A 16,115-nucleotide genomic window follows, 5' to 3' on the forward strand; every position below is an offset into this window, starting at 1 on the left:
TCCTCCTCCTTCTCTAAACCCAACCGGTTTTACCGATTGACCTGCCCGCCCGCCCCCCATACGCTTACTTCCCTAAACCTAAGCAACGCTTTACAAAAGCCGTCCAGAAAAAGAAAAGCCCTTGTCTGATTTTGACCACTTTTTCAGATTTCACCACATTCTCACCCTGTTACGAACTCATTCACTTTATTTTTTGTATTCTGTTTTTGTCTTACCTGATTTCTGGAACCGCTCTTCCCCGGACTCGAACCCGGTGGCCAACATACACGACGAGCTAACTGGACAAACTGGTTGTGGCGGGAAAGCCCTCCACACGGAGGTAAGCTGTCAGCCGGCGAGCACGAAGAGGAACGGCTTCACACCGCCCCGTAGCGTTCGCTTAAAAAAATGAAATGCTGCCATACATAGCTTTGGTTACAAAAATTGCGGTCTCCAGAAATGTCCGCGGGACTACGTTTTCAGAATGAGCTTGGGTTGAAATCAATATTTAAATAAAGAAAGAACAAAAACAAAAAAGCTTTAAATTCAATACTTTAATTCAATAATTGTTTTAGTTCAACTCATCATATACCAAACAAACTTACGTCAAAGTAGATTTTCCATTTATGCACACCAAAAACAACTGTGTATTCAATGCACTTCGAAATGTCTCTCCATTTTGTATACGTGAAAGTACATCTTTCATTTATGCATGCTGAAACAACCACATAATCAATGCACTTCGAAAAATCTCTTCTACCATGTTCTTTTATTCATTAATTTTCTTTCCGGTTTAGTACCTTTATTAATTTGGGGTCGCCACAGCGGAATGAACCGCCAACTTATCCAGCATATGTTTTACCTAGCGAATGCCCTTCCAGCTACAACCCATGACTGGGAAACATCCATACACACTCATTCACACACATACACAACGGACAATTTATCTTACCAAATTCACCTATACCACATGTCTTTGGACTTGTGGGGTAAACCGGAGCATCCGGAGGAAACCCACACAAACATGAGGAGAACATGCAAACTCACACAGAAATTCCAACTGACCCAGCAGAGGCTCGAACCAGTGATCTTCTTGCGGTGCACTACCATGCAGCCTTAAAGTAATCTTTTAAACATATAAATAACCAAATTATTAAACAAACAATATATCATTGAAAACAAGACTCAGAACATCATTCAGTTTGAAGAAGAAAAAAATTATTTGCTTATCCAATCACCCATTTAAAAATACTTTAAACAAAGTCCGATCACATCAGTGATCAGCTGTGGTGTATAGTAAAAAATTACAAATACTCAAACTAATGCAATTAAGTAGTTTTTTTTTTTTTCCCTCAGGAATTGCAATTTACTAAGCAGTTTTAAAAAATTTTACTTTTACTTTCCTTTGAGTACATTTTTTCGTGCAGTATCAGTATTTAGACCCCACTACTTTCCTTCAACCTGCAGTCAATACTTTACTTTTTCTTGTCTATTAGGATTAGAAAAATCAGTCCTGTGATTCCTGTCCAATCAAATCACACAGGTAAATCGTATCATAATGAACTACCTCATGACATGAGCGATATATAATTGCAGCAAACTGTTTGGAAGCATTAAAAGTGTCCAAGAAGATGTCCAAAATTGATACAAGCATTGATCCAGAGACTGTTTAGATGCATGTCACTGATGAATAGATGACGAATGTTATGATGACCAAAATGGGGTAATGACATCAGATTGACGTTGTACACCAAGGTCATGGGTATGTTGCATTTTGTTTGAAAATAAAACTTGGGTTGACATCAGAACCCAACATCAGGTCAACCTCAATGTCCAACCTAAAATCAACCAAATATCAACATCTAATGATGTTACAGCTTGATGTTGTTTGGACGTTGCCACAATGATGTCAGATATCAGATGTTGAATTTAGGTGGCCATACCAGATGAATAAATGTCAATATTTGACATCAATATAAGGTTGGTTTAAGATGTCGGCTTAATGTTGGATTTTGGTCACTTTCCAACACAACCTAAAATCAACAAAATATCATTGTCATTTGACGCTGTTTTCGGGCATCAACACTTTTTTGTCCTTAGACGCTGGCTAGACATTAAATTTTGGTCACCTGACATCACAACCTAATATTAATGTCGTATGATGCTGCTTGCCTTCAGGGCAATAATAAAGGCCGCATTTTCAGTGAATATCAGCTGTTACCATCAGGAAAAAGACTGAGAATGCCAATGTGTAAAACTAATAGACTGAGTCTTTCGTTTGTTCCTACCTCCATAAAACTGTTGAACTCTACCAATAACACTGCTCCTGCAGTACGCTAGCACTTGACTGGGTTCTGTGTTTTATATATTTATATTTATATACGGTCTTATTCTGTAAACAATGTATGTTCTTAACTGTTTGTTCTTAATTGTTTTGTTTTATTTATTTTTTCTGTCTGTTTAGACAATGTTGTAGCACCTTTTATGCCCAAGACAAATTTCCTCTCGGGGACAAATAAAGTTAAACCTAAACCTAAACCATTTACACTGCGCTGTTCAAGTGACTCAATTCAGATTTTTTTCTCCCATGTGGCAAAGATCGGAAATGGCCCATGCACGTGTAAGCAGGAACAAATCACATGGATTCCGATTTACTATCAGATTCAGGCTTTGTTCATATGTGAAAATATATCTGACATGAATCTGATCTGTGGCCTCGTGTCAGCATTGTAAGCAGGTAGATCGGATTTTCACCTGTCAATGCGAGTTGCGCGTCATTAAAACCATAGCTAATGACATCAAGTCTGACACTTTACAGAACCGACTTAAGCAGAGTCTCAAACCTTAAATCTCATACACAAGGACTTTAACAGCTTTATCTTTTAAATTGTCATATAGCACAGGTATTTAAGCCTGTTAACAAGAGCGAGAGAGCACAATGTCCGCCATGTAACCAATATACACTGATATAAAACAAGTTCATACATCATGTGCATAAATCGCTCCATGGACATTACATTAAGAAGCCTAAAGGTTTAAAAAAAAGCCTATATATCAAAAGAAGATGGACAAATGAGAACATTTTTGTCATAAACTATAGTAAAACAGCTTTTCAAAAGCTGCGAACAGATTACATACAGGAATAGAGAAAAGAGCACTCTTTCATTATCAGCTGTCAGTCAGTGCCTGCTCTTTTTTTACCTGCTCATTGCGCCTTTGCTGTGTAAATGCGGACGATTGGATAGAGTCACTTTTAAAAGATTATGTAAGCAAAAAAAATTAAATTGGATAGTCACAAAATCGGAATTGACTATCAAGAAATAAATAAATAAAATTAAATAAAAAATAATAAAATAATAAAATAAATGCAGCCTAAATGCACTACAGAAGGTTACGTTTACACACATCCACAAATTACATGTAAATGCATCCGTTTCTTGCAGCGTAATACTCACTACACACTACTCTTGAGTATGTATACATTTTTTACTCATACTTTGAGTAATATTTACAACAGATACTTTTACTTTAGTTGCACTACATTTTTGGCAAGTAATGTTACTTTTACTTAAGTAAGGTTTTTTAGTACTCTTTCCACCACTGCTGATCAAACATTCAAATTATAATGTAAATGTAGAAAAAAATCCTATGATGACAAAGATCAATTTTAGGACTCCTTAGTCTTCCACTAGTACCACATGTAGAAATAATTTAATTATGCTGCACTCAAAAACAACTGACTTTTGCTGCTTGTTCAAATTACTTATTTAATTACTTAATTCAAGAGTTCACACTTAGCTGATGATTGATTATAAAGCTTGTTTGGCATGTTGTCCCGGTAGAGAGCCCTGAGCTCATAAGATCATCGAACCCGGGGCTCCTTCTTGTTTGCAAGGCGAGAGGGGAGTTTCAGCTCAGGTAGATCTTGAGAACTCCCCTGCTGTAGTAGCTAATGAACAGATAGCGATTACTCTTAAGAGATAACTGAGAGAGAGTTGGTGTTGGAGTTGGTAAGAGATGGTGCCGTTATTTTTGCACCGGGAGAATGTGTAAACTCTGCACAGAATCTTCAGCTTGGTAAGGACTAGAGCCATTGACGTTCTTGCTGTAAGGTAACAGTGCTAACCACTGGGCCACCATGCCACCCATCTAGGAATGGAGGAGGAGTAGGGGTGGAAGGGGGGATTCTTCAAAACAAAGATGGCTGTAATATAGAACTTAGGGTATTTATAGTGGCCTAGGAATCGCAAAAATTAGTTTATCAATAAACTTCACTTAAAGTTCAAAAACAACAGAAGTTTTAAAAACAACTTAATTGTTTTATGTTCAAATCCACTTAAATTTATAAAATAATAATAATAATAATAATTACTTCACTTAATCATTTTGTGTCATTGTGACAACATGAAGAAATTGTGTGGAACCCAGCAATTTTTACATTGTTACTTGTGTTTAGGAAACTCTATACTGTTTTGTTGTAACGTATTGGTAATTTTATAGTATAAAAATAGAATTGTCAGGATTAAACTTTCTTTTTCATTTTAAAAACCGCAATGATAAAAACAACTCTAATTTATTATTGAAGTCACCCTGAATTTAGTGTGTCCTACATTTGAATAGAAGGAATGTGCCGCATGCAACAGATTGTCAAACATGGATTTTGAAAACAAGATATAATTGTAAGACAGAAAAAACTGTAACAATTGCATACTTTTGTTTATTTATTTATTTTGTTTTTCAGCTCTAATCTTCAGGAGCAGGATGGCTGAGAGTGCCAAGCATGGCTGAAAGAAAAAGACACTAAGGGAAGAAACAGGGAAAAGAACTGACCTACGTCACAGTTGGCTGGACTTCCTCGGCAGAGACCACAAGGGCCCAGCAAAACATCTATAAAGCCATCAGGGGAGCCAGCTCCAAAAATGTAACACAGAAGAGTGAAAAGATATGACCATAGAGAGACAAACGCTGAGAGAATGAAATCAAACAACACAAGAGAACGACAGAACGAGTACTGCTCATGAAGGAGTATAAGATGGAGAACTGCATAGCGAACTGGAACGATCGCGTTCAGCCCAGTTTGGTCCAGTTTGTTTGGCAGAAAACAAATTAGACCTGTAGGTCCTCCAACATGTGTTTTTAGTGCTATGTTCTGAGTATGGACTTCTTCAAATGTCAAGTGGACACAGTTGCTCTGTAAAGACTTTCCATGCACATTCTGTGTCTCTGTGTGTGTGTGTGTGTTTTCATAAAAAAGTATAGATTTTGTACAATTTCATGTGCTAAATTATTATTATTTATTTTACTCCCAATATTTTAGCTGTGAATTTATCAAATGCTTGCCACATCGTTATGTTTGAGTTGTACAGGTTAACACTTCAGTAGTCCACTGAATTTTCCAGTCCAGCCACCTCAGTATAAGCTACTAGATTTCCCACTTTAAAAAAAATGATAAGAAACTTTAAAGAATATTTTATAGCATAATGAAAGTTTTAATAACTTGAATTGGAACCCTCTAATTTGGTTGCTGTGTAAATAAAGGGACATTTATATGACACTATATTTAAGTAAAGTTTTTTTTTTGTCTTTTTTTTACACATCAGCATGGACATACAGGTAATATCACATTTTGAAAAAGTTTTAAAAAAGCCTTTCAACTGTTTGAAAAATTAATCCATTTCATTTTTGTGCAAACAAAAATGAAAAATAAAAATGAGGATGTCAGGCTTGTGTATTAGATATTTGCAATAATATGCTTAACAAAAAATAAATAAATAAATAAATAAAGAATTGTATTGCCAAAGGCACATGGTGTTTACGAATAATCATCACCAACTGACATGCAATATTTTAGGCAAGTTTCTTGTAAAACGGGCATTCAGCTGTTAAAAGTGCAAATGTAAATCTTTTTTTTTTAGTACATTGTTGTTTTGAAAATGCACCCTCAGTGTAACCTGCTGTGAGACTAAAACAATGAGTTTAAAGTCAATGTCTAACACTCTCATAAACAGGAATGTGCCTAAGTTAATGTATAGTAAAAATTAATAAGCAAGTCATTACTTTTTTCCATAACAATGAATTGCTGATGCAAAAATGAATTTAAACGTCTTTATTAATTTTTCAGAAGGCAATTTGGTTGCAGCATACAAGCTTGTTACACATAATACACAAAAGCACATTGTACAATACAAAGTCTACCCTAACTTTAAAAACTTTACAGCTGATGGGACAAATGAAAGTTTAAACCAATTTGTTTTACTAATAGGAGTTCTACATCGAATACCAGAAGAGAAAAGATAATAACTCATTGTTCATAGGATGGAATTTATCTGACAGAATACTCTGAGCTTTACTCAAAACTTGTCTATGGTATAACTGTGTCATAGTCATCTGTTTTCTAAACGCTCGAAAAAATCTGAACTTAAGCAGACATTTGCGTCGTGTTAACCAATCAGCAGCTTGCTCTCGTGGGGGTGTGATTATGATGTAGTGCCTGTAGTTGGAGGACCTACAAAAACCTACAAGCATTTGATCCAACTTAAATTCGTTAATAAGTTTCTCAACCAAAGCATGTGGCTGAATGGTATTAAAATGCAAACAATAAAAAAGTCAATAAAAAGTAACTTGGCCAATGTTTTAGGCTTTTCAAGATGCTTAAGAACTAAGTGCAGTAGACTTATACTGCATCCTCTACCTGTTGTATATGCAAACTCAAAGGTCTCTAAAACACTGTGAGTCTTTTATGTAATTTCCCTCTTAACTATCTTTTCAAAACTTTTTATAACTAAAGATGTAAGTGCCACAGATCTAAACTTCTGTGTATTTTTTTTTTTTTTTTTGGTACAGGAATTACTGTAGACTGCTTCCACAGTGCAGGTACCCTTTGTTGTTGAAAGGATAAAACAAAAATTTCATTCAAAAAAATTCTAAATATTTATAAAACACAACAAACACAACACAACATCAATTATAAAGGCATAATAATGATAATTTAGGTGAATGTTATGTGAGGACAAGTATGATCTCATCAGATTTATCTGCTTTACTAGCTAATATAAAAATGCTGCTTTACCTTTTCCAACCACAATAATGTACAGACCTGCTAATGATGCACAATAATGCTTTTATGGCAGATAACCAAACCCGAACCTCATAATCTAGAATGTATATTTTGATATTGTGGGATAAATGGGAACACATTTACTCATTTGAACATCGGGTCCTATACTTAATGTGACACTTTTTGTAGAATTCAAAACAAATCACTTTCTTTATCATTGGATTTCTTCAAAAATAGCTTAATTACAGTGGTAGGTAAAAAAAAAGTGTTATTTAATTGAGATTACAAGTATAAACAAAAAAAAATACTGCTTCATAATAAAATTAAGCTAACATATCAATGAATATAGTCTATATTTCAAGCTCAGTATATAAAACCCTCCTAATTGTGTGTAGGTCTATATAAAATCATGTTTGAGCTGACATATTTTGTCTAAATTGAATGAATGAAGGAATAAATGAATGATTTACAATTCAATTCATCTTAATTTCTATAGTGCTTTTACAAAGTATATTGTGTCAAAGCAGCTTAACATAGAAGATTATAGTAAACTGAAACTGTGTTAGTCCAGTTTTCAGAGTTACTTCAGTTCAGTGTGGTTTAATTTTCACTGCTGAAAGTCCAAACACTGAAGAGCAAATCTATCTATGCACAGCTCGACAAGTCCCAAACCATGCACATTGGAGCCAACATATCAATATCACCACTGGCCAAACATCTTACTTTTTCAAATGATTTCTCTATTTACTACACTAGTGTTATTATCTGAAAAAAAAAATGCTTTTTTGCTTTGAATTTGGTATAATTAAATCCATGGGACTATGCTCAACATAAACTGACATAATATAAAAAAAAAAGCTAGCCAAACAGATACGTGCATGAGTATTTGTGTTTACCAGAACATTCTGTGAATGCAACAGCCAAACTTATCTCTCCAACTCTACTGGATGGAAACAATTAAAGGAGAACAAGATGAAGAATCACAGAAATAACATCCACAGCATGGATGTTCTCACAAAATGAGAACATGTGGACAGAGGGTAAAATAAAAACAAAACAAAAAAACTTACAGCATTAACGAAAGAAAAAACATCAAAACTGATATTTAGACTGGCACCTGGTATTTGGTGGGTTTTATGACACCAACACTGTACCTACCCTCGGTCAATGACCTGGACTAAAAAAAAAAAAAAAGGAAGAAAAAAAAATCTCAGAAGATTATGATCTCTAAACCTCCCATGCAGCTCAAAGCGATAATAAACAGCATTATGTCAGGGGGAAGATGAGTTTTCCTAAAGAGTAATACCAGATTGTGGTTGTAAGACAAATGGAGCTGCTCAGACTCTCTAAAACAAATAAATGTTGGAATGAAGAGGATTTAAGATTCCTCTAAGGGTATGGATGCCCACAACCACACTGTTACAGATGTGCATTAGATATGTCCTATAAACAAAGTCTTATTTGTTGGTTTTTGCTAAGATAAAAGTAGATTTAAAAAAAAAAAAAAAAAAACATTTTAAGGTCAGTATTATTAGCCCCTTTAAGCATTTTTATTGTCTACAGAACAAACCACTGTAATACAATGACTTGCCTAATTACCCTAACTTGCCTAGGTAACCTAGTTAACCTGGTTAAGCCTTTAAATTAGACTTTAACCTAAATAATAGTTTCTGGAAAAAAATATTTAGGAAAATATTATGTACTACCATCATGGCAAAGATAAAATAAATCAGTTATTAGAAATTATGTTTTAGATAGAAGCATTTTTAAAGAAAAAAGAAAATATAAAAAGCTATATCTGAGCAATAAAAAAAAACCTGAAATATATCTCCTTAAAATGATAACACATGTTTGAAAACTGTTTGATATAATAAGTTGAACATATACTGACATATAGCTGACAAAAGTCTTGTTGACAATCCCAGTTTTAGAAGCAACACATAATAAATTGGCTTCTAGTTGATCATTTGGAAAAGTGGAAGAAGGTAGATTTTCTGATTAATCATGTGTTGAACTGCATCCCAATCATCACAAATACTGCAGAAGACCTATTGGAACCTGCATGAACCCGAGATTCTCACAGAAATCAGTCAAGTTTGGTAAAGGAAAAATCATTGGGGTTACATTCAGTATGTTGGCATGTGAGAGATCTGCAGAGTGAATGGCAGCATCAACAGCCTGAGGTATCAAGACATTTGTGCTGCCCATTACACTACAAACCACAGGAGAGGGCAAATTCTACAGCAGGATAGCGCTCCTCGTCGTACTTCAGCCTCCACATCAAAGTTCCTGAAAGCAAAAACGATCAATGCTGCAGGATTGGCCAGTCTAGTCCCCAGAAATGGACATTAATGAGCATGTCTCGGGTATGAAGGAGGAGGCATGAAGATGAATCCAAAGAATCTTGATAAACTCTGGGAGTCCGCCAAGAATGCTTTATTTGTCATACCAGATGACTATTGATAGGTTATTTGAGTCATTGCAGAGATGGATGCTGTTGTATGAACACTGTCATTTATTTAATTTGCATTATGCACACTATTGCAGTCAGAAACATCATATCAGAGCAAACTACAATTAAAATAGACCCTCCTTTTCGATACCAACTTCACAATACTTGCATCCATTGGAGTTTTGAGTTTCTGTTTGAATTTCCTTGCAGAATGTCAGAATGGCCCCTCAGAGCTGCTGTTTTGACTCTATCTGCCTCCCACCCTCATCTTTTGCTTGAAGATGCCTCAAAGTTTCTCAATATGGTTGAGGTCAGGAGAGGATGGTGGCCACACTCTCCTGTTATGCTCATAGCAGCCAATTGAGGCATTCATTGCAGTATGATATGGTTCATTGTCATGCAAGAAGATATTTTTGCTATTGAAGGCAGTGTTCTTCTATTTTTACCATGAAAAAAATAGTCAGTCAGAAATAAACACACTTTGCAGAGGTCATTTTATACCTTCAGGGACTGTAAAGAGGCCTACTAGCCCTCCACTCATGATTCTGGCCCAAAACATGACTATGCCACATCCTTGCTGACATTGCAGCCTTCTTGGAAGATAGGGGCCCTCCACCCACTACTCCATCTATCTGGACTATCTAGCATTGCATACCATTGCATACCATTAATCTGTAAACAACAAGTTTATGAGCAACATTTTCTGCATGTGAGCATCAAATAGTTTTGCACAACTGCAAGCCTCGAAAGAGTCTTACACCCTGAGGATTGTAGGACCAGAACCTTCAATTACCTGTTTACTGCTTTTCATTGCTCTCTTTATACAATGAATTTGTCTGGCAGAAATCTTACTCATTCTAGCTAACATTTTTCATCTAATGTTTTTGCAATGCCTTACAGTGCACTAGTTGGCACTTCTCGGGTAGGAGACTTTTTTTCCCTATTTTTCTTTCCCATATTGTGTGAAATCTGTAGCCTGCTTAATGATGTGGAATGTTCTTCTTTTGATGAGTTTAGACTGCAAGTGTGAGCGGCGCATGAGCAAAACATCAGCACAACTACAGCGTAACTGCAGCTGCTGACCCTTGAGAGCATTCATACCGGAGGACTTTGTAGAGCGTGACGGCCACAGTGGCTCCAAAACATGAAGGATTTTGTACACTAGTCCTACAAACCTTTTTTTTTTATTTTGAGTTTTCCTTATTGTCCTGACTTTTCCAGATTTTGGTTGTAATTTGGAACACAGTTTAATTATTCTCGTGGTATTTTATGGCATACACCAGGGGTGTCCAAACTTGGTCCTGGAAGATTGGTGCCCTGCATAGTTTAGCTCCAATTTCCTTCAACACACCTGCTTGGAGCTTTCTAGCATACCTAGAAAGAGATTGATTAGCTGGTTCAGGTGTGTTTAATTGGGGTTGGAACTAAAATATGCATGACACCGGCCCTCCAGGACCGAGTTCGGGCAGCATAGGCAACCCATTCTCACCCCGAAGGTGTCAAAATCTGAAGTATGGTCAAGCACCTTGCGCGTCAGTATAAGGACGCCGAGGGTGCCCTTTGGCGGCACTTTACCGATGCAAAAGGAATTCCATTGCTTTCAATGGGTTGCCTCTAGTGTGATATGGAGACATTCAAAGCCTCGTATAATTACCAATAGCTTTCAACGCAATATTTTAAACAAACTTTACACCTATTATCTCAGTTTTTTTTTTTTTTAATATGTGATTTTTGTTTTGTTAATGAAAAGCGTCTGTAAACAGGGTCGAGACAACTGTAAATAAGAATATACCTTGGTCAACGTGACTTCCATTCAACGGTGAGTTTACATCGCTCAGCTATTGGTCAAAATGCATCACCGGTGAGTTTACCGTTGAGTTCAACTGTGCAGCGATACGTGGTAGGTTAATGCTGCATAATGTATTTTTATTATTATTATTATTATTGAAGATTAGTAAATATGTTATCATTTACTTTATATTTAATAAGTGAAATTGTATTCGATTACCCAGTTTAGGGTAATTATGTCTAATAAAACTAATTAATTATTGTTTTACTTTAAAAATATTACATTTAAAGTACTTAGTTTAAAAAAATATTTTACTTTTTATTATTAAATTATTCATTGGAGTTGGGGTCGTTGTATGTAGCAATCTCTTTTTTTTTTTTACAGTCTTTGGTCGCAATCCCAAGGTTCATTGCGATTCCAAGGTCCACTGCGCTTTTCTACTAGGTAGGTAAAAAGTGTATATACATACATGTATGTATGTATGTATATATATATATATATATATATATATATATATATATATATATATATATATATATATATATATATATATATATATATATATATATATATATATATATGTATATGTGTGTGTGTGTATGCCCCCTTTGAATTTTTTTCTCTTTTTTAAATATTTCCCAAACAACTTTTATTTTTTAAACACCATTTTAAGGTCAAAAGTATTAGCCCATTTAGGCTAATCTTTTTTTTGATAGTCTACAGAACAAACCATCGTTAAACAATAACTTGCCTAATTACCCTAACCTGCCTAGTTAACCTAATTAACCTAGTTAAGCCAGTAAATGTCACTTTAAGCTGTATAGAAGTGTCTTGAAAATTTTCTAGTAAAATATTATTTACTGTCATCATGGCAAAGATAAAATAAATCCGTTATTAGAAATGAGTTATTAAAACTATAATGTTTAGAAATGTGTTGAAAAAAATCTTCTCTCCATTAAACAGAAATTGAGGAAAAAAATAAACAGGGGGGTGAATAATTCAGGGGGGCTAATATATATATATATATATATATATATATATATATATATATATATATATATATATATATATATATATATATGTGTGTGTGTGTGTGTGTGTGTGTGTGTGTGTGTGTGTGTGTGTGTGTGTGTGTGTGTGTATGTATGTGTATACGGGTGTAAACTATAGGGTGTTCAGATATTAATATTTTTTTTTTCTTTGCTCTTTTCAGGTTCCTCAAATCACTTTAAAATCCAATTTCTCAATTTTTTAATAAGCAAAAGGTTAAGGCACTTTTTGAACCTTTGTCGATATTGTTAAATTGCACTTGTCCCACTCTATTTCTGTTAACACATGTGTATTTGTTTGATTCATCCTTGTGTCTTTCAGTCTGTTTTTGACTATCACCATGAGTGACTCAGAACTTCAAGAGCAAATTATGAACCTTGATACCTTGATATTGATCAAGATCTCAATTATAAGCTTTAGTCTTGATGACAACTTTGTGATCTACAGGAAGCACCACCAGTAAAGACAACTGAACCAAGAGTATGTTGGAGAAAGAGACAGACACATTTGTTCTGGGTGTTGATAGTGGCCAACCTTTTTTTTTTTTTTTTTTTTTCTTCTCATAAAGTATTTTGTTTTGTCTGATTTGTATGGCAACTTATAGACGATAAACTGATTGGACTGTCCACATTGGAGTCCAGGAAATTAGCCCTTCATCTGTCTTGCTTCGACACAAGATACACTGCCAAATTAAGTAGATGTGAACCATAAGCATTACCATTTAAATAATGCACTAGGTACTTTAAAAGGTATGTGTTGAAACTAAATGAACAAGAAAACAGCTCCTTGATGTTCACCTTGTAAAATTAGATTAGAAGATATAAACTCTCATGTACTTCTTGACAGGAAGATTTGTGGACTACATTAATGACACTACCTCCAAAGCGTTGCGAAAAGCTGTCCAAAGTTCCAGCACCTTCTTTAAGCCCTTCATTTTGGTGTTCCAAGCCAAAGAACATGAGTTTTAATGTGAGATAGGTGAACTATATGATTATCTTAAACTTTAAAAACTACTTTGATTCTAGCTGAAATAAAACAAATAAGACTTTCTCCAAAAAATAAAAAATAAAAAAATAAATAAGTATATATATATATATATATATATATATATATATATATATATATATATATATATATATATATATATATATATATATATAAATCAGACATACTGTGAAAATGTCCTTGAAAAAAAAAACTTAAAAAAATAAAGGGGTTTAATAATTCTGATTTCAACTGTATACTTTTTAGAGATTGTTTAATCAATCATAGATTTATATCTGTATCACCACCATAAGTATCTAAAAAAGTATAGCAATTTTGACTGTTTTAACAATAATAATAGGGTACTGAATTGTCGAATGAAGATGAATTAAAATGAATGATGAAGAAGAGGCTATGGCCATCTTTAAAAAAAAATGTTCACTTCAAGAATAAAAAAAAAAATACTTTATTTTTTCTAATATATTTCTTTCATTCTTCAGTCAAAAAGACACTGGTGGTCAAATATTTAAATTTCTAAACTTTAAACAATTCCAGTTGAGATATAAGGGCAAATGCAGCTAGACAGTCTACAACAAAATATAGAAATATTGTATATTTCAATGATTTAAGTTAATTGCCAGACAGGCTTTTTGACTGAGCAGTGTGTGTGTGTCTGTGTGGATCTCTTTTTGCAACATCCCTTATTCCTACTCCAATTAATGTAGGTATATCATCTAATACATGGAGTAAAAAGCCAAGACATTTAGACAAAATGTCAACTCTCATTTTATTATTTACTAAAAAAGAAAAAAACTTCTTGAATTACAAGTGAGTCATTGCATTTGGCACATGTGTACTGAAGCGAAAGCATTGCATTCATTTCCTTAACCAAGTATAAACATTTAGATAATAAAATGTATGAACATTTCCCGTAATTGGCTTAAAATAGCATCAACCAAAACAGCTGTGTGTTTAAGCAATGTGAATCATATTTCTTTTCAAAGTTCTAAATAATTCTGTGTTCCTCAAATAAACTGCAGGTCTAGGCAGGGTGCCGATGCCAAGATAACTGAGGCACTGGAGATAACATGAGTATAGAGTGAGTGGGTATGTTCTTTTGAAACTTACCGAAGAAAGAACGTGGAGAATTCCTCAGAAAAGAAGAGGTAAAAATGTCATAGAGCAGGACAGATCGGTTGACTATCTGATAAGCAACACAGGCAACTTTCAGACTCACCCGCCAAAACAATGTGTTCAAGAATTTCACCCTGCAACAGAAGCACATGAAAATCATGAGACAATAAAAACACTAAGAGGTTAGCAAAAGGTCAGAAGTCTTTTAATCTCTTTTTTTCTGATAATTGATAAACAAGTATTGTTTAAGAAATGTTTGATCAAAAAAGCTGAACTTTCCGTCCACAGATAGTTTAATAATTTAAGCCAGCAGGATTTATTATATGTCAACAAAGGCATTTATAATGTTATGAGAAAAAAAAAATAGCTATTTCAAATTAACTCTGTTCATTTAACAATGTACACTACCGGTCAAAGGTTTGGGGTCAGTAGGATTTTTAAATGTTTTATAATAAGTTTATCGTGCTCACCAAGTGTGCATTTATTTAATCAAAAATACAGTAAAAATTAAAATTGAGAAATGTTGCACTATAAAATAACTGTTAAAAAGTAGTTTATAATTTAATTTAATAATTTATTCTAGTGATTTTAATGATGCATTTTCAGCTTTATTACTCCAGTCTTCAGAGTCACATGGTACTTCAGAAATCACTTTAATATTAATTATTGTTATTTTTTCATTCATTCATTTTCTTTTCAGCTTAGTCCCTTTATTAATCTGGGATCTCCTAAGCGGAATGAATTACTGATTTTTCTAGCATATGTTTTACGCTGACTTTTGACCACTAGTGTATATTCTTAATAAAACTTTTATTTTACATTCATAATTTCACAATATTGTGATTTTTTTTGTTTTACTTTTAATATAGTGTCAATGATATTAATACAGCCTTGTGAGCATACAATTCTATTCCTTTAAGCATTGCAAATTGTTAAGTGATGTTAAAAATCTCTGGTAAATCAAATCAAGTTAAATAAATAATACATAAACAAATAACATTTTCTTTAAAACCATTTTAAGGTCAAAATTATTAGCCCCCTTTAGCTACATTTTTTTCAGTAGTCTACAGAACAAACCATTGTTAAACATTATATGACTTAACTACCCTAACTCTTTTAAGCTATATTATCAATAGTTTACAGAATCATTATACAATAACTTGGCTAATCACCCTAAACTGCCTACCTAACCTAACTAACCTAGTTAAGCCTCTAAATGTAACTTTAAGCTGTATAGAAGTGTCTCGAAAACTATCTAGTGAAATATTATGTACTGTCATAATGGCAAAAATAAAATAAATCAGTTATTAGAAATTAGTTATTAAACTATTATGTTAAGAATATATATATATATATATATATATATATATATATATATATATATATATATATATATATATATATATATATATATATATATATATATATATATATATATATGATATAATATTTGGATAAAAATCTAAAATATTAAAAATCTCATATTTAAAACATACAGAAGGGAACAGAAAGTTAAAATAATAGTTTAAAAAAAATATAAACTTTTTGCTGCAGGATAAAACGTTCACAACAACCTCAGGCAACAAACTTGATAAAAAGTTCTCCAGCGCCCTCTGGTGTATGACGAAGTGGCTCACACGCTGAGGCAAAACACCTGAAGTTCATCATCC

At 33.6% G+C, this 16,115-nt stretch overlaps 1 protein-coding gene across 1 annotated transcript in view; it reads left to right on the top strand.

The window, feature by feature from the left end:
• adrb3a (adrenoceptor beta 3a) overlaps nucleotides 1-5,534 on the top strand; it is a 39,095-nt gene extending 33,561 nt beyond the window's left edge. The window contains 1 exon segment of the mRNA NM_001128335.1: nucleotides 4,721-5,534. Coding sequence (NP_001121807.1) covers nucleotides 4,721-4,748 — 28 coding nt within the window. The 3' untranslated portion in view covers nucleotides 4,749-5,534.
• Nucleotides 5,535-16,115: the final 10,581 nt, after the last annotated feature.

Source organism: Danio rerio, chromosome 8 (genome assembly GCF_052040795.2).
Source record: "Danio rerio strain M-AB ecotype USA chromosome 8, GRCz13ab, whole genome shotgun sequence".
Taxonomy (NCBI): domain Eukaryota; kingdom Metazoa; phylum Chordata; class Actinopteri; order Cypriniformes; family Danionidae; genus Danio; species Danio rerio.